Genomic DNA, 19,836 nt, shown 5'->3' on the forward strand with positions numbered 1-19,836 from the left:
ATCTAAAAGTTTGAACATATTGGTGTTATCTGGGAAAGACTATGTACATCAGTTACTTCAAACTCATAGCCACATTGAATACAATTTTAAAGTTCAAAATCAGATGGTTATAATCTCTTCTGATAACATAGCAACAAACCTAATTGTGGGAGTTACAATGGAAGTTGGAATTTCACAGAGCACAATGCTGATTGTTGGAACCCAACTGCTATTTAGCAGCAAGTTTGAGAAGTACAAAGCAAGGTCAATTAAGCAGTGAGAAAGAATTGCCAGATTTAAACTGCAGTGAGTATAAGAGAGGACTCACTCTCATGTTAACAGAGGGCAATCAATTGCTTAAAGTGCCTTAATTCTAATATTTAACAGATTCTAATCTAGCCATGCCATATCTTCCGCAAGAGTGGGCTGGTGAGCCTGACACCAATCAACTTCGTTGTGTTTTTTTTTAATCTCTTTAAGACAGTTTGAAATTGGTTCATCTCACCGAACTTTCCCATAATGACTCACTAGATAGATGCATGTCATCACATGAATAATCTACCATTGTTTGCTTTGCTAACTGGTCGACCCTAGCTTCTGGGGGAGTAATCGCGGGTTGAAGACGTCTCCATTTTTGTGGAACTGAGGGCCTTAGCAGTTAAGAGGAGCTGATGAAGGATCCAGCTCTTCGGAAGCATCTCTGGACAAAGAAGATGATTAGATCACCCACAAGTACTCCTTACAGAGGCTCCCTGTGATGAGATCACAAATTAGTGATCTCCAGCAGGTTGAACACTCTGGGAGTTGCGGGAAACATTGAGCCCAAGCCACAGCTCAGAGCCTTTCAAAAGGATGCTAGGTTCACATACACTTCCTCTTTTAAATGATAAAGGAAACTACCTATTAACAGTTTATTTGGAATTAAAAACCTTCTGAAAGGCAAGTTGCTACGTACTGGGAGAATCTCCTTCTATCTTTGAAGAAAGAAGATTTAACTAAGTTTAAAAAGAAAAAATACTTTAAATTTTGAAACAGCAAAAGGGAGTTTAGAATCTTGACTGTGGACAGTTAAGGGGCCAGATGGATTTGAAAGAATAGTTTTTATAAACTGTTTTAAATGCTATAAAAATACAGCTGAAGATTTTGGAATTAACTGTAAGAAACCTTAATGTGGGAAAGTTTTGACTCTGAAAAGAAACAAAAGATAAGCCTGGGCTTTGAAGGTTAACTAGAGGGAACCAGAGAGCAATTAAAGGAGGAGATACTTATTAACATAATGGAGGAATGTAATCTTACTATAGAGAATTTAAGTCAGTTGAGGAACAATGTGTTCAGGATTTATTTTTAAAACTTTTTGATACTCCTAAAGTGGAGTTAACAGAGGTTATAGAAGAATAAAAGATTTTATTGGATAAAATAGAGGCTGAAGATGATTCCAACAGGGATCTTAAAATGGACTTTAGAAAGGTGTTAGACTGTAAAAAAGATATGGAAGACACGGAAGAAGATGTTGTGGATTTGAAAAGGAACTTAAAAATATTTGACTATAAGAGTTATGGAGAAAGAAGCTGCATGAGACCAACAAATTATGCTAAATGATGTTTTAACAATTAAAAGGGATATTCAGATTATAAATCAGAAGAGTGACTCTGAGAGCCATTTTATTTTGGATCCACAGCAGAGAAATACAGGTAGTCCTTGCTTAATGACCACAATAGGGAACAGAAAATTGGTTGTTAAGTGGGGCGGTCATTAAGTGACTCACCATGTAACTGGACCCAATTTTATGACCATTTTTACAATGGTTGTTAAGCAAATCACATGGTCACTAAGTGAATCATGTCATTAAGCAAATCCAGCTTCCCCAATGGATTTTTGCCAGAATTCACTTAATGACCACATGATTCGCTTAACAACCATGGTGAGTCGCTTAATGACTGGTAAAAAAGGTAGCAAATTGCAATCACATTACCACGGGGGGTGATGCGATGGTTTGCGATGGTTGTAAGTGCAAGTACAGGTCATAAAGCACTTTTCCCAAGGCTGTCATAATTTTTGAACTATTAAATGAATGGTTGTTAAGCGAGGACTACCTATATGAAAACAGAGACAAAATTACAAGATTATGTTGTGGGATTTATTTGAAGAAGCGATTGAAGATCAAGTTTCTTAAAAAGAAGAAAAAGGAGTTCAAAGTGGACTTATTTGATCAGAGTCAAATTGTATAAGTTGTGATTCTGGATTGTTACTATTGGAATCTTTTATTATGACCAGGATTGTATGATGAGGATTTAAAGATTTTTTCATATGGGGATAAACTTTCTATGTTCTATTTGTTAGAGAAAGTTATAAGTTTAAAGGTAAAGGGGACCTTTTTGATTTAGTCTAAGATATATATGTTAGTATTTTTATGCCTTTGGGAATAATTCTTTTAAATTTTACTTACTAGCGAAAGTTATAGTTAAAATGCATAATGGATTTATTTGTTTAAGGTTAAAATATATGACATTTATTACTGGTACTCATACTGCTTTTGCTGTGTAAGATTGATGAATTTTTTATAATTTGGCTATTATTAAAGGATGACAAATGGGAAGAAGAGGGTTTTTTTTTTGTAATAATAGACAACTTCTTAAGTTACTGTAAATGTTTATACTTGATTGGAGGAAGGGGGAAGTCACCTTTTATATGTCTTTCTCTATTTTTCTCTCTCTCTCTTTCTCTTTCTCTTTTTTGTTTGTATATCTTTTTTAGTTCTTTACTAACTAGCTTTTATCTATATAACATTTAATACAAATATTATATAGAGATAACTGATCTACCCTGATTGTGGAACTTTTCACAGAAGCAGAGATCACAGATTATCAGTGGGTTTGCTGGAGAGTAGAAGCCAATGTAAGCCAAATGGTACTTAAAATCTATCCTCAGAGTTCCAGCCATCGCAGCATCCCCATGGTCATGTGATCACGATTTCCAGTGCTCCCTGCCAGCTTCCCACAGCAAAGTCAATGGGGAAACCAGCAGGAAGTCAGAAGTCACAATCATGTGAGATCCTCACTTAATGGCCCACATGGTCCTCACTTAACGACAGCAACCAAGACTGCTAGAATTGCCGTTGCTAAGCAACGCAATCATGTGATGTCACGCTTTGACTGTATCACTTAGCAATGGAAATTCCAGTCCCAATTGCCGTCATAACTGGAGGACTATCTGTATTTTGTATTCTGTATTTTGATTCTCCTGAGCAATTTACTTACCACTATATTGAAATGGGACTCACTTTCACAGAGCCTTTCATTTCATTTTTGTTCATTCCCTCCAGAAGCTGTCATCTAAAGTTCAGGAAGTACTCAAAATAGCATGCTAACCCTCTACCTGCCTTTCTATAATAAAAAAATTATTCTGCTTACATGGGCTTTGGGTTTAAATTGTCTGCCTTTTGTAGATTGTTTTCCAGGTTTTTTTCTTTCACTTCATTTTCCCCCCTCTATTTTGCCCTTTCATCTTTTACAGCATATTTTGAGATTATTTCTTTGATAAGATGGATGAGCATTACTTTTCTGTCATCTACTGATTGAAAGGTTTCTAAAAGATCTTGTAAACTGCTACCTTCTAATGAAGCTTCCAATCCCTGCCTATCAAGTCTCTTTATTATTCTTACATCCAAATCCACTTGATGTAACCACTTGCAGCTAAGGTGATCTGCCTTCTCAGTAGCAACCTGTGCCCTGTGAAACACCTTCCCCCCTGAGATCTGGCAGGTCCCCATCCATCTAGCTTTCCAGAAGGCCTTAGAAAGCTGGCTTTTCCCCCAGGCATTGGCATAGGGTGAGACTGGAATCTAGGGATTGTGATTTTTATGTATTGGAGAGTGTTGTTTTAGGGCACCAGGAGTTGTTGGTGTTTTGTTTTGTTTTGTTTTTGGAGGTTGGTTTTTATTGTTTTTATGTTATTATCACTGCTGCTGTGGTAATCTTATGAGCCCTTTGTTTCATAAGTATAACACAATTCCTGAACTGGTGCTGCCTTTTTTCTAGAAATGATTTATGTTTTTCAGCTAAATAAGAATGTTGTTCTCCCCACCTTCTTTCCCATTCCTTCTACTTCTTTGGAATGCTCAGACCCTGGTATTCATAGGGCCCTGTCTTTTTGTACAGGTTGCATTACTTCTTTACATCTTTCTTAAAGGCTGATTCCCCAGTCTCTCAACATTTTTAGTTCCTTTTTGGGGAAGTTCATTAAGACAGTGGTGGTCAAGAATATACATAGCACCTTAGATGAAGCAGATTATCTGAATCATTTTCAGTCTGGGTTCAGGCCTAAGTATGGGACAGAAATGGCATTGATCCCTCTCTTGTCAGTGCACCCCTACTGGTTCTGTTGGCTTCCTGGCAATTTTTGATACCACTGTCCATGGTATCTTACTGGATCACCCATTAGGGCTGGGAATTGGAGACATTCTTCTTCAATAGTTTTATTCCTTCCTCATTGAGTAGTTTCAGCCTGTTTCAGTGAAGGAGGAGAGGTGGCCCTGTGACCCCTAGTATGTATGGTGCTGCAGGAGTTGGTTCTCACCCCTATACTATTTAACATCTATATGAAGCTGTTGTATGAGGTCTTTTGACAGTTTGGGGTACAATATCAGAATGCTGATGATGCTGAATTGTACATTGCTACCCTAAGCTGTAAAGGAGATGCTGTTGATATTCTGGAGGCTATAAGGGTCTAGATGGAGAGAACTGTTGATTCATTATGCATCAAGGTTTCATTCATTCTCCATTCATTAAGAAGAAATATAGAGGATACAGATGGGGAATGAATGAAACCTTGATGCATAATGAGTCAAAATCCCTGGGTTATGATCAGAAAAAGTTCTTGGTACTATCTCAGCTTTGTCAGTCCATTTAAGTAGTTTCTTGGAGATCCACAACATATCAGTTCTCAAAAATGAGTTATGTCTCTCAGAATAGTGTGTATATTCTTTTGTATTTATATGTCACCAAACGTCTATAAATTCAAAATTCTCAACCATTTCAAAACAAAATCTTAGGAAGTTTGCCTTGTGTTGTTTTAATTTCTTTTACCAAGATTTGTAGCTTTAAAACGTTCCTGGAGGAACATGTATGTAACCACAGAGCCATATTGGTGTAGTGGTTAAGGTGCTGGCCTAGAAACCAGGAAATTGTGCATTCAAGGCCTCCCTTAAGCATGAAAGCCAGCTGGGTGACTTTGGGTCAGGCACTCTCTCTCAGCCCAACCCAACACATAGGGTTGTTGTTGTGGGGAAAATAGGAGGCAGGAGTATTAGATATGTTTACTACTTTGAGTTGACTAAATTAAGAAAAAAAGGGCAGGATAAAAATCTAGTAATAATAATAACAATAAAAAAATATGTGATTGCAGGAATGACTGCTCAAAACAACCTGCCTCACTTGCCTTTCCCATTAATTTTTTAGTATTATGCTCAAATAATCCACATAAAAACATAAAATAATTTAAAAACATAGTAATCAAGGAATACAATGTTTGATGACACATTTTAAGAGCAATAACACAGAACCTAGCCAGAATACTTGCAATGCTGATTTTGGAAACTGAAAGTTGGAGCTTGGTGTTAATAATATTCTGTTTGTTCTGGGTGCTGTAACAAAATGACAGAATTCTATTTGACTCTTTGGAAATGACAGTACAGCAATACATGGGCATTTGTTTCTGTCTCTGAACCACGAAGGCAAACTTGTTCAGAATAATGATAGTGATACATCAGAAATTTCAGATGTTTCTTAGTTTTCCCTTAGCTTTGTGTAGAATTATTTTTAATCCAGAATGAAAATTTGTGAAGAAAAAATAGTACATTTAGAAGAAACAAATATATAAACAGAAGTTTAATTTTTTTCCTGTTTAACAAAAAAATATGATAACATAACAAAAAACATCTTCAATTTTTAAATGAGTTATAATATAGCCAGACTTCTCTGAATTTTAGAGAGACTATATTCAGCTAAATGGTCCTTTGAACAAAATCCAGTTCAAAGCACTATATAAGAAATTTAAGATAGCTTCACACTTCAATATGCTTAATTTATATTAATGCTATATAGTATAATCTATAATAGAATTTAGCAAAGGTCTTGGTGATGACACACTTTCTGCTATTCTAAAATAAACTATTGTTTATTTATGTTTAAGATATTGGGGAGTTAAATAAAAATAGGTAATCAGTTACGTTAAACATTTTCACCTTAATAACAACATGGTATAATAGCTGAAGAATACAATTTTATGGGTGGGAACCTGTCAGTGTCTTTGTTTATCATGGAAAAATGCAGAATTTGATTTCTACCCTAAGAACTTAAGATCAAAAATCTTGGAAATATTCCTCATGTTTTTTCTTCCTTTTGAATATTTCTTGAAAATTTGTGCTAGGGCAGGAAACAATTAATTTTTAATTATCCCTCAACTTCTTTGAGCATAAGGTTTTAAAGTACTGCATATACAGAAATGCTATAGATCAAATACACAATAATATGTTTTATTAGTGTTAACAATAACTATGCCTTGTCATTTTCAATGTTTTAATCCAGTTCTTGTATATACAGGTAATCCTCACTTAAAATTGGTCGTTAAGCAGGACAGTTGTTCGAGTCACCATGTGACCGGACCCGATTTTACAACCATTTTTACGACAGCAGTTAAGTAAATCACCATGGTTGTTAAGTGAATCGTGTGGTTGTTAAACAAATCCAGCTTCTCCAATGGACTTTTTGCCAGAATTCGCTTAACCATATGATTCGCTTAACAACCATGGTGATTTGTTTAACAACCACAACGATTTGCTTAACAACCGTCGTAAAAGATATTGCAAATCACAATCACATGAGCGCAGGGAGTGGTGCAACGGTTTGCGATGGTCATAAGCATGAGTACAGGTTGTAAAGAACTTTTTCTGAGGCCATCATAACTTTGAACCATCATTAAACGAACTGTTGTTAAGTGAGGACTACCTGTAATTCATTTCTAAAACCATCTGGCTGACTGCAATGATTGGTATATTTTCACAGAACCTTAGTTAATACCATCAACTAAGTGAATTCTCTTTCTACATTGTACTTCTTGACAGTTGTGAAATACTGTTTCAATAAACCAGTTCTAATTTACCTATTACAAAGAATGTATCTTCTAATGGTTTGCTGTATTTGCTTTGCCAGGAGCTGATTGATTACCTTCGTGTCTACTCACACAGTACAGTGTATGCCACATCATTTTCCCCTCCAGTTCTTCAACAAATCATTGCATCAATGAAGTGCATTATGGGTGAAGATGGCACAACATTTGGTGAGACTCAGTCATTGCAGTAGTTTTTCTTATCTGTACATAAGGAAATAGATTTCCTAGCCTTGGCACAAATAAGGGAACAACCTCTTCCAGAAGCATTAAGAAAAGAATAGGTCTGGATAAAGCATTTGAAAGAGGCATTTCACAAAGGATAGTAGTATAAACTGCTTAAAAGGCTGCTCTCTGTTGTCTTTGCATCCATGACCGTACACAGCAACTTCATTTTGCTGGCTGTTCAGTAGCAATATTGTCTGTGCATGTATACCCATGAGCAATGAAAAGGCAGCCTTTAAAGCAGTTGCATGAGTCTTGCAAAGGAAGCAGCTACTTTGATACTTCTAAGAGTGGTGCTTCATTTGCATTAATATGCTTTGCAAAGCACCTTTCAAATGCTTTGTGCAGCCCTAGAAATACTATAGAAATTATATAGTATACACTATGCAGATTTTTCAAAACTCATACAAAGTATCTTTTTTCAAATTGCTAAAGCAGCATGTCTTTTTCAAGACTTACGTGGCTGTATCAGAAGCTACTCCCAATTGTCTTCACATGCTCTGTGAACAGGATGCACATCTGTGTGAAGACACAACTGGGAACAGCTTCTGAAGCAGCCGTATGAACTCTGAAAAAGATATAGCTGTTTTAAAAGAAGCATTTAATATACCGTATTTTTCCGACTATAAGACGATACTTTTTTCTAAAATCCTTACGATAAAAATTGAAGGGCGTCTTATGCAAGGAAGTAAGCCAAGGAGAGAACCATGTGGTTGCAAAACTGCCCATACTTTGTCTCTGCAAACAGGCTTCCTCCTATTGCTAGCTTCCAATCACGAGTGAAATAGCTTGACTCTGCAAACAGGCTTCCTCCAATCACGAGTGAAACTGCCCATACTGTCTTTGCAAACGGACTTCCTCCAATCATAAGCCTTATGTAACTGACGTCAGCTGATGCTGAACAAACCAATTGGAGGAAGTCTGTTTGCAGAGACAAGCTATCCGCAGTTTCACTCGTGATTGAATGTAATCAGTTATGCAAAAGAGCATGGAAATAGAGCTGCAGAGAGACGGTTTGGACCTCCTCCCACCGAGTGTATCAGGTCAATGCTACCTAATTACTAAATAAAAATGTGTTCTGCACTATCTTTAAAATATTGATTTCTTAATTTTGGGTTGGAAAAGTGGGGGTTGTCTTGTACATGGGAGCCTCTTATTGATGGAAAAATACGGTATACCCTGATGAATTCCAAAGCACCATTTCCAAAGGAGCTGCACAGCTTTAGTAAATCAGGTTGATTGTCTTGGGTATTAGTGGAATGAGGTATTGAATGTTCGTGTATAAGTCTTTTTAAAATGGCTTCTGTGCTGAGATTAGAGATGGATTTAAATAAGCTAATGCACTTTTTATTGAACATTTATTAATAGAATCTGAAGTAAGCTTGCCAACTTTCACAGGATTTGAGTAGTTCTTCCTACTCAGCTGTATCCAGGATGTTAAAAATACTTGATTCACATTAATGGGATTATATGGGTTGATGTGTAAAGCATTGGACTTAATGCTTCTAAACTCACAATTTGAACTATCCAAATTTTGCTGCTGACCACTAGATGGCATTATATATTGAGCAGTGATGCCTGTCAGATTTGGTAAAACTTTGTCTTAAATTTTTATAGAGGATTTTTTTGGAAAAAGCTAATTTTTATCCTTTTTATTTCATATGGATATAAGTAGGCGTCATTGCCAGATTGAGACAGGTTATCTCTTCTTTTTCACCAAGGGGAAAACTTTATAAAAACCTTGGTTTAAGTCACATATAAGTATTCTTAAATATTTCTGTCACCTGTAAATGTTCATGATTGGATAGCCACGCTGAAATTTAGATAAAGGAAATCTTAGGCAAGATGATCTTAGCTAAGATGATGATTTGTCAATAAATTATATGGAGGGAGTAGATTGTCTGCACTGAGTCTGTAGTGGTGTGTTATATATTTTTAGGTAAGAAAATTCAGTTGAGTCTTGCAGATTGCCTCTGAAATGTATGTGAAAAGTTACTGTTGATATCTTATTAGGCATCCTAGAACTGCAGCTACAAAAATTTTGTTCTTCCCCCCCCCATCCTCCAATTTTCAGTAAAGAGAATGACTTTGCAATAGATGTAATTTTTTTAGGTTTTTTGTGATAATAATTTTATTAAAGTTTACAAATACAAAGATAAAAGAGTAATACAAACTAAGAGAAATATAAAAAGTGAGGAAAAGAAAAAGTGCAGAAAAGAAAAAAGAAAAGAAAGAAAAGAAGAAATATATAAGTGACTCCCTCCAGACAAGTATAAACAACTCTGATAACTTAACACTTTATCTAATATTTGAATAATAAAAAAAATCTTCTTTCCATAACTCATCTCTTATCAATAAATGAATTATAAAAACTCATTCATCAAAAGCCCATTAATTACTACCAGTGATTAACTAATTAATTGATTAATTAATTATATATATGTATGTATATAAAAACAATGAAATAAATCCATTTTCTGCTCCAACGTATCACTATCTCTAAGAGATAAAGCAAAACAAATCTCTCCCCAGCTGTAAACAATTCTTTAAAGCATCGTCATTCAGTCCTGGTCATAAAGAAATTCCTTTAACAGCTACCAGAAACCAATATATTTGTATATATATGTATATAAAAACTCTGATCAAATAAGTTCACTTTGTAGTCCTTCCGTTTAACTTTTTAAAAGCTTGGTCTTTAATTCCAACAAATAGTGTCCCACAGGTTGATTTCTTATCTTTTTCTCTTTGTCTCCTCTCAGGAACAGTAGTAGTTTAGTACTGTTTAGTAGTTTGACAGAACCCTTTTATAAGTCCAAAATGAAAAAGCTATGCAAGTCACTCATCTGACTTATTATTTGTATGTCTCCTTTAGTTATTAAAACATCAGCCAGTTTCATTTGTAAATCCACTGTGCCATCTTTTTCTATGTGACTCTTATAGTCTGTCATTTTTAAATAAATTTTCAGGTCCACATCTTCTTCCATATCACTCTTATAATCTGGCATTTTTTTCAAATCTGTTTTCAAATCCACATTCAAATCAGCCTCAGTCTCTATTTTATCCTGTAGAATCTGTTCCTCTTCTGTAACCTCTGTTATATCCATTTCTATAGTGGCACACAATCTTAAAAGTAATTTCTGAGTACATTGTTCCCAGACAGCTTTAATTTCTTCTATAGTCAAATAATATTGCTCCATTGTATTAAAAGGTCTCTTTTCCTTTAATTGTAATCTTTAGTTCTCTCTGGTTCCCTCTAGTTAACCTTCAAAGTCCCCTCTTATCATATGTTTATTCTCCAGTCAGCAAAACTTTCCTACTGGAGGATTTCTTACAGTTAATTTCAAAATCTTCATATATACTTTTATAAAATTTTAATCAACCCACAAGTAATATTATTTCAAGTCTATCTGGTCCCTTAACTTTCAAAAATCAACATTTTAGATGCTCTTTTGCTGTTTCCCAAAAATTTAATTTTTTTCTATTTAATCTTTAAACTTACATAAAACTTCTTTCATCCAGAATAGAAGGAAGCTCTCCCAGTGTGATGAAACTTATCCTTTAGAAGGTCTTAACATCCAAAAGGTCGATAATAAGTAATTTTCTAAAGTAGTTAAGAGAGGAAGTTAGTGAACCCAGTGTCCGTTTGAAGGCACCAAACCGCAGCTTAGGCAAGATGATTTTCCCCTGGCTCCCAGAGCTCTCAAACCCAGGAGAGATTGCTATTTTGCAATCTCTTCATGGACAACCCTCTATATGGAGCAAACTTGTGGGTGATCCTAATCCTCTCCTTGATCCGGAGAGGGTTCCAAGGAGCTGGTCCCTTCACCGGCTCCTCTTTCTACCGTAGCCATCAGCTCTGCTCACATGGAGCCATCCTCAATCTGCCATTGCTTCCCCGGAAGATGTAATTTTAATTTTTTTGACCCTAAGGTACAATTTTTGAATTTAGATTAAAGAATAGCCAATGCTAAAATCTGCTAAATTTGATGACATAGTTTGCTCCAGATGGCTTTTAAAGTACCATATTTTTACGACTATAAGACGATACTTTTTTCTAAAATCCTTACGCTAAAAATTGAAAGGCGTCTTATTCAAGGAAGTAAGCCGAGGAGAGAACCACGTGGTTGCAAAACTGCCCACACTTTGTCTCTGCAAACAGGCTTCCTCCTATTTCTAGCTTCCAATCACGAGTGAAATAGCTTGACTCTGCAAACAGGCTTCCTCCAATCACGAGCCTCCAATCACGAGTGAAACTGCCCATACTGTCTCTGCAAACAGACTTCCTCCAATCACAAGCCTTATGTAACTGACGTCAGCTGATGCTGAACAAACCAATTGGAGGAAGTCTGTTTGCAGAGACAAGCTATCGGCAGTTTGTGGCATTTTATCAAACAATAATACAGTGTTCTTGAATTTGCTCTGTAAATAAGATTATTTTATTTGATCGATTGATTGAGTGATTGATTGATTGATTGATTGATTGATTGATATAGCTGCCCATCTCAAGTACATGACTCTGGATGGTTCATAAAGTACAATATTACCCATAGTAGTATAAGAGGTTGGTCTGCTATTATGTCACACGGAGTCATCTCTCACAGAATAATCAGGTTACCTAGATTTTGAGGCAGTTATGCATGAAGCAGAATGAGATATGAAATATGTCAGGATGTGAATATTGAGATCCACGAGTAAAGTTTGTTACACTGTTTTCAGTACTTGGACTTTCAAATTACATCTTGTTACACATTGGTTTTGTAACCTTTTCACAGAGACAGTGAAGCCCCATATATGATTAAGTAGGCTTCACTGTTATGGGAATAAATAATCTGTCTGTCTGATTAGAGTTCTGATCAGATCTGTCTGACAGAATTCTTACATTCTTCATGAAGAGGGGTTTATGGATAAGCATCTTGAGCATTTTCTTCATAAACTGTATGAGCAGTTGGTAGCTCTCTAAACTTGAAGTTCACCATTTATTTGCAGTTTCTGTAGCATATTGTTAAATATTTGTAATTATTCCAAAAAATTTCCTTGGCCAAACAGGATGTTAATAGAAGGCATATGGATAGAATACATATGCTTCAGAAAATAGCATTTCCAGAATGGGACAAGAGGCTAATGAAGAGTGAATAGTTATAATTAGATGACAGCATATGAACATGCAATTTGGAAGGGGACAGTGGCTTCCTTTCTTTTATTTCTTATTGTTTGTTTCAACAAATCTTTCAGTGCCTATTAGTGTTTCCGTCTGGCACTTATAATGATAATCCCCAGGGATTTGTCTCAAGTAATTCATGTAATTTAAGAATACAACTAATGACAGTTTTGTATCTTAATTTTACAACTGAACATGAATTAGTTTATATACAGGTGTTGTGTTCTTAAAATCTGTTTCCGCTATTTTCCTTAGCCTATTAAGTATTGCTGTCTAGTAACTAGCAATAGTATGTCCTTATTCTCAGAATTCATAAGTGCATACCCCCCCCTTGTGTTTTCTAACATTTAACTTAAAGTAAAATACTGATTTTGAAACCACCATAATAAGGCTTCTTTAAGACAAAGTAACTATATGATTGTTCAACTGAACCAAAAAAACTGAAATATGGAGAATATGTGGTTTCTTTGAAGAAGAGATTTTAATTAAAACCTTGAGTGCTGGAGAAGATTAATCTTTCTTTAGTTTATACAGGTGGAACAGGGTTTAAAGGAAATAGCGTGGGACACACTTTGTGCTAACTTCAGATGGGGATCAGAAAAAGAAAAATATTGGTCCAAACGCATTGTATAAATAAAAAAATTCATTGGAGCATTTTTTTTTCTTTTATCCAATTGGTGAACTGAATAATTTGTAAATGAATTCAAATAATAATTTTTTAATGTTTGCAAGAATTAAATAATAGCAAAAAACAGTCCATAGGGTTAGGGTTGCTTATCTAATTAAATTGACTGAACTATAAGTAATCTGAAAGAATGTAAATATGATATGCAATCATTGCTGTGTGTTAATCTACTTGAAGGAATTATCTTTTATTATATAAATTCATAGACCTGATTCATAGCTATGGATTGCTTAGCTATGGCTTACTAACCATGGTTTGTAAAATAAACCATAGTTGGCTAGGTTCACGTACCACCTACGCTATAAACCATTGTTTATGAACCACAATGGCTGGATTCACACACTATACTAAATTAAACATTTTAGCTTTGTTTAATGTGTTAGCCTAGCCAAAATGACTCAAAGAGAATGAGTGGGGAAGGAAAAAAGATTCCATTTCTTTCCTCATTTGGGAATACAAAAAGACATAGTGTCAATAGTTCATGTTGTAAGTTCCTATATGTATGGTAGGAATTTGTAAACTACCAAGAGGAGATTTAGAAGCAAATGTGAGTATGAAATATAAATGTGCCTTGTTTTGAGTCAGTCATTTGGTCCATCTAGCTTTCTAGTGCTTTCCGATGACTGGTGGCAGTCAGTATAGGTGGCGGTCTTTTTTGATAGAACTGTGTCCATGATCCAGTTTTCAATGAAGATTCCAGCAAACCTATTACTTATTTTTTATAAATCATGTTTTCTACTTCTGAATCACAGCCTTCCCTTGCTTTCTTTTCCCAGTCCAGTCCATATTTCATCTTAAGCAAATTCATCTGTTACACCATTAAATCATGGAGGTGGGTGGTGGGGACTGTATAGCAGAGGAAGAATCAATGGCATATCCTTTGCCTTGTCCAATGAAGTTACTTCAAGTATTCCTATATTGTTGTTCCAGTCCTTCTGCCCTAGTTTACTTTTGATTAATGGCCGGAGAACTCTATTGTACTGCAAATTAAATGGTCAGTCTTCAGTTTTATTTGAAGAGAGCATATGGGCCACACATTGGTTCTTCAGTATCTGAAGAAAATAAAATGGTGGAGGTAAGCATCCAGTGTTTTGAATTGTGTCCATTTGCTCAGAAAAGGACAGACTTAAGCTGGAGATAGAGGAAATTATGAGGAATGTTCTCATGTCTAGTAAGTGGATATTTCATCATTTACCATATCCATTGTGACAATCTGAATGAACAGGCTCCCCCGCCCCCCCACTACTTTGTGAGAATATCCACAACATGCTTTCAAGACTCCAAATTGGCTGATTAGTCCCCAAAGTTTGAAGTCTTTTGAATTACTTCATGGTAGAGTTTAACTCTTGAATAGTCTGGATCCAACTGCATATTGCTTCAGAGTGTGAAGGGCCATGAACCATGAACTTGTCTGCAACTCTTTAAAGCAGGGACACTTTTTCCTGAGACTGTGTAGCTCCACCTGCATGATTCGGGGAAAAGACACAGCTGCTGTAAAGCATTGAGACAGGTAATACATCCTTTTTTGAAATTGAATCCATGCATCACCTTTTTGAAATTCAGTCCATAATGCTGCAGAGTTCTAATATTTACAGTTGCTTGCTTTAGTTACAGATTGGTTATTTCTTTGTACATACATACCACTGCTTCATTGATTTTGCTGTGGTTCATGGTGCAATGAAGTATGAATATTAAGTCTGGTATATTCCTCCCATTCTGTAAGCCCTTCGTAATTGTAGAGGTTCTTAAAGAGCAATGTTTACATATTGTTTGCTACTTTCAACGATATTTTCCAAATAATGCTAAGTCACTTGCAACAAATTGAATTTTATCAAATTAGACAAAAGATTTTGTTTTGAAAGTAATGACACAAACTTTAATGAGTCCAAGAAAGGATGCCTAAGATTTTAATTGCCCAATGTTTTCCATGCTGGTTAATTTATAAAATGGGGAAATTGAGTTTTAATGTCTAGTAATCTAACTGATAATAATAGAAAAGATGTAATCATAGGAAACATAGTTTGGATTTGTTGGGGTATGTAACAGTTGTTACAGTTGTTGTTTTTCCCCAAGAGGGATTATTGGAAGACAGGTAAAAAAAATTTAAATGCTACAAAAACTGTTAAGCTTTGTATGGGTAACTTTTCAATCAAGAATCTAGAAACTTGTTAAAAGCAATAAAATACTTGTATTCTTCTGGAATAATGAATCCAAATAAAATGTTTGTTTAGTTGACAAAGCAGACTTTTGCATACAGTTTAATACAATTTGCTCTTAATTTGGAAATGAGGTTATTTGCCTCTTCATGACTTATAAATTATTTTTTAAAAACTTGTATCAAGGCTGAAAATGTTTGGTTATACCATAGGTATTTCTCTTTTGAATTTCCTCCAATGACACAATTGTTAATGTAGTGTTGAATTGTCACCTTGGGAACTCAGAGACCAGTCAAAACTAATTTGAACAGAACAGAACTTTTGTTGTTGTTGTTGCTGACCTCAAGAATCCCAAGCTGTGCCAAGGAGCTATTGGGAAAACAAATACTTTGTGAGTCATAAAGAGTTTCCTGCTTCTCCTCAGGGGACTGACAACTTTAAAGCATCACTTAGTAGGGCTGTGGTTCTGGCAGGGAGTCTTTTAAATCTAACAGACTGCTCCTCGCCTTGCAGTTCCTCATGGCATGAAAGAGGCTTTTGGAAAGTTCTCTTTATTTCATCCAGGTAGAATGTTTTTGGTCCTTATAGAGGAATGTTCAGAGATGCTGGGCACGTAGGACTTTTCATTCAGATATTTAGCACGGCTGTAAATGTATTGGTAGTTCTGAATAGCTGCCCACTTGAAGCACTATCTGAAAATGTTAAAAATACTGAAACAGTTGTCTGTGGGTAAAGGAAGTGGTAGACATCAGTTTTCCTGTGAGAAGAATAAATAGTATTTTCCTGTGAGAAGGATAAATAGTATTTTCCTGTGAGAAGGATAAATAGTATTTGCCAAATGACAAATCTATTTGAGCAAATATACTCAGCTCCAGTCAGCATCACAGATAAATAGGTTATATTCCAAAACATTTGGAGGACCCCAAGTTGCTACCTTTTCTGAAAATAAATGAAAACGTCTGCATTATCAAAATGTGAAAGTGATATTAAATCTAACTAAACAACTTTCAGCCTTATCTGTGATATGGCCTTATTTATTTTTCCTATATTTTCTTCAGGTTTTTCCACAGTAAATTGTAGTTCGTGATTGTATATGAATACTGCTTTATTTTTATCTATCTATCTATCTATATATCTATCTATCTATCTATCTATCTATCTATCTATCTATCTATCTATCAAATTTATGTGGCCGCCCATTTCACAAAAAGTGACTGGGTGGCATACAACACTTAATTAAAAAACAAATACATAAACAATCATTATTAAAAATATATATATGAAAAAGCACAAGACACAGGAGAGGATAAATGTTAACTGCAATAAGGGAGCCACCTCAAGATCTCACCAGTCCCCGGGTCCCCCAGGCCTGATGACATAGCCAGGTCTTGAGGGACTTCCCGAACTTTAACAGGGATGGACCTAGCCTCACTTCTAGGGGGAGAAGATTCCATAAGGCAGGCGCCACGGCAGAGAAGGCCCACCTCCTGGGACCCACCAAGTGTAGTTCCCTAACAGGTGGAACCCGCAGCATGCCTCCCTCAGATAACCCAGCCCCATGACATGAAGGGTTTTAAAGGTTAAAAGCAGAACCTTGAATTGGGCCCAGAAGCAAACTGGCAACCAATGCAGCTTGAGGAGTAGAGGTGTAATGTGCCATTCTAGGGGCACATATAACTGCCCATGCCACTGCATTCTGCACCAGCTGAAGCTTCCAGATACTCTTCAAGGGCAGCCCCATGTACAGCGTGTTACAGTAGTCCAGTCGGGAGGTGACTAGGGCATGAGTAACCCAGGACCCCCAACCCAGGAACAGCACAACTGGTGCACAACTTGAAGCTGCGCAAAGGCCCTCCTAGCCATGACTGCCACCTGCAATATTGCAATCCATTTCATATCTAAAATGAGTTTATGCAATTTCATTCCTATTGTGGAAAATATTTTAATTGGGATGTTTGAATATATTGAATTTTGCCTAAAATTGAGGCCTTTTGTTTAGATTAGCAGTGGACTTGAAAAAATGGAAAACAATAAGCAGATTTTAAAGCCCTTATAGAAAAATCTTCCTCCTTTCTTAGTACTTATACAAAAAAAAATACCAAAACCTTTGTTAGTAAATCTGGATTCAAGGGAATACTTAGCATTATTGATTTCTCTAGAGAAAAACAAGCAGACAGCAAATATTGTCTACACTGTCATGTAAAATAGCTAAATTGTTTTCATGATATATTTTGTAAGCATCCCAGATTCCATGTCATATAAATGAAGTGCTTCTGGTACATGTTCCCAATGTTTCCTCCTTCTGACATTTCTTGGATCCTGAAAGCATGCTTGATAAAAACAGCATGGAGAAAGATTCTTGTTGCTTTTAGTTTAATTCTTCCTACTTATTTTTTTTCAGTGCTTACTGGGACTTAGAATATATGTTGCAATGTATTTGGGGTTTTATTCAGTAAGGTGAACACACATACTGTATAAAACTGTAAAACAGATAAAAAAACATGTCAGTTCAGTTCTAGAATCCATATTTTTAGCTTATTTTCCCTCTTTAAGCATAGATTATTTTTTAATTTCTTTTGAAACCTGGGATTTAAGGTGTTTCACCTCTTTGTCATTGTTATAGGAATATATGCATGTTGAAAAACAGTAATGCTATATTTTATCTATCTACCAATATAGATTTTACATATTATTATATGCTTGTATGATATTCCATTTCAGTAGCTAAAGCTGTGTTAATAAAATGCAAGTGTAGTGTAGGACTGTGTATGAAATCATTTTGCTGCAGAAAGGAAATGGCATTGCAGAGAAAATGCTTAACTTTTTAAGACTTATCACCTCATTGCAAGAAATCTTTTGACACTGGCAGTGATAGATCCTATCCAGTAATGTATGACTATCACAACATTATCAAACTGGAAATTCCTAACCTATCACTTTTTTCATCTTGGGAATTATCAAAGAATCCAAATGATTCCCATTGGCATCATCCTCCTAGCCAGTCTTTCACTTCTTGTATTCTTGACTCTTTTCTAAGGCCTCATCCTTTTGTAGAAAGGAATGAAGAAAGCTTTATATGTGCCCTCAGTTCGTTCACCCTCCTGCCAAGCACTACATAGTCCCTTGCAGTGTCTTCGGTGTCTGGTTGCATCATTGGTTCCCATGAGATTTATGACAGCTACTCTTCATCTAGGGATCTGGAAACATCCTAAGTGATGAGAGCCTGCAGTCTGTTCTGTATAACTCTTCTTGATAGGCTTGGGCCTTTAGGTCATATTCCTTCATTTTTCTATCCTGTCTGTTTGGCTTTCATCTATATATTCTGGGAGGCTTGCTGGTGCTGTTATGCTTCCACAATTCTTCCTCTGTCCAATTTACTACTACTTCAGAGTATCTGCTTCTCACACAAGGATAGTATGCCTGTTCAGGGACTTCATTGGGAACTTAAAGCCATTCATGGCACAGGGCCAGGTTACTTGCAGGATCACCTATTTCCAATTGAGTCTGCCCATCCCACGAGGTCCAACAGTGTGGGCATGCTCCAGGTCCCCTCTGTCAAACAGTATCATCTAGCAAGACCTAAGAGGAATTAAATGATTGTGGGCTGGCCTCCATTACATTTTGTATGTGTTGGTTTTTGTCTTGTTAGTGTTCGTGTTTTAATTCAACTTTAGCAACCCAGAGTTGCAATTTCCCGTCGAAGCATTTAAAAAAAAATAAATAAGTAAACCTTCTATAGTTGAAAAGAATTTCAGTAGGGAGCACAAATATTGTAGAGGACATAGGGAATGGCCTTGAAGGACAATGGGAAGACCCATTGCCAAGGCAACAATCAGACAAGCAGGGTTTAGGATGATTCCAAGAAACTAATTGGTTTTTTAGACTGATCTATAGGATAGGGCGGATACATACATATGTGTCCATAGAAATGGCTCCTGCTATCTCCTCAATGCTTTCTCACTCTAGGTAGCTATAGCATAGGAACTTTCTAGGTAATTATCATAGCAAGCTGAGAGGGCAGGAGGATCATATTACTTATTTTGCTTAGTTTTTTTTTTTTTTTTTTTTAATAAACCGAAAAAATACCTTTGTTTAGGGCAGGGATCACAAATTCACGGCTTTCAGGCCACATGTCACTCTCTGAGTCATTTTCTGCATCACTGTGAATCACTACATTCCCATAATCATCTAGTTCAGACCTCAGTTACGCTATTGTTTTGTATTTACATTATATTTTGAAGGTGTTAATCTTGCAAAACAGCTGCACTGTAATCTGAGGTTCTCTAAATTGCAATGAATTTAATAATTTCCCCTGTACTTAGGCTGTCAGCTTTTAGCCCACAATAATTTGACATTCGAACAGAATCCTGTAACTGAAATCCATTCATAAATGTTCTGCATTCTGCAGTGAGGGAGATTGGGTTTTGACCTTCTACATGACATTCCATCAGATATTTCAAGATAGTTGT

At 35.9% G+C, this 19,836-nt stretch overlaps 1 protein-coding gene across 2 annotated transcripts in view; it reads left to right on the forward strand.

Moving 5' to 3' along the window:
* SPTLC2 (serine palmitoyltransferase long chain base subunit 2) overlaps positions 1-19,836 on the forward strand; it is an 83,909-nt gene that overhangs the window by 45,168 nt on the left and 18,905 nt on the right. For both annotated transcript variants that reach the window (XR_456214.4, XM_007431338.4), the window contains exon 9: positions 7,188-7,314. Coding sequence is in view for 1 of the 2 variants with exons in the window: in XM_007431338.4 (XP_007431400.1) it covers positions 7,188-7,314 (127 nt within the window). In the remaining variant the exon portion in view is untranslated. The remainder of the gene's footprint in view (positions 1-7,187; positions 7,315-19,836) is intronic.

Source organism: Python bivittatus, unplaced genomic scaffold (assembly GCF_059951505.1).
Source record: "Python bivittatus isolate LINGU-HERP-01145 unplaced genomic scaffold, Pbiv_v1 ctg000480_np1212, whole genome shotgun sequence".
In the NCBI taxonomy this organism is placed as follows: Eukaryota; Metazoa; Chordata; class Lepidosauria; order Squamata; family Pythonidae; genus Python; species Python bivittatus.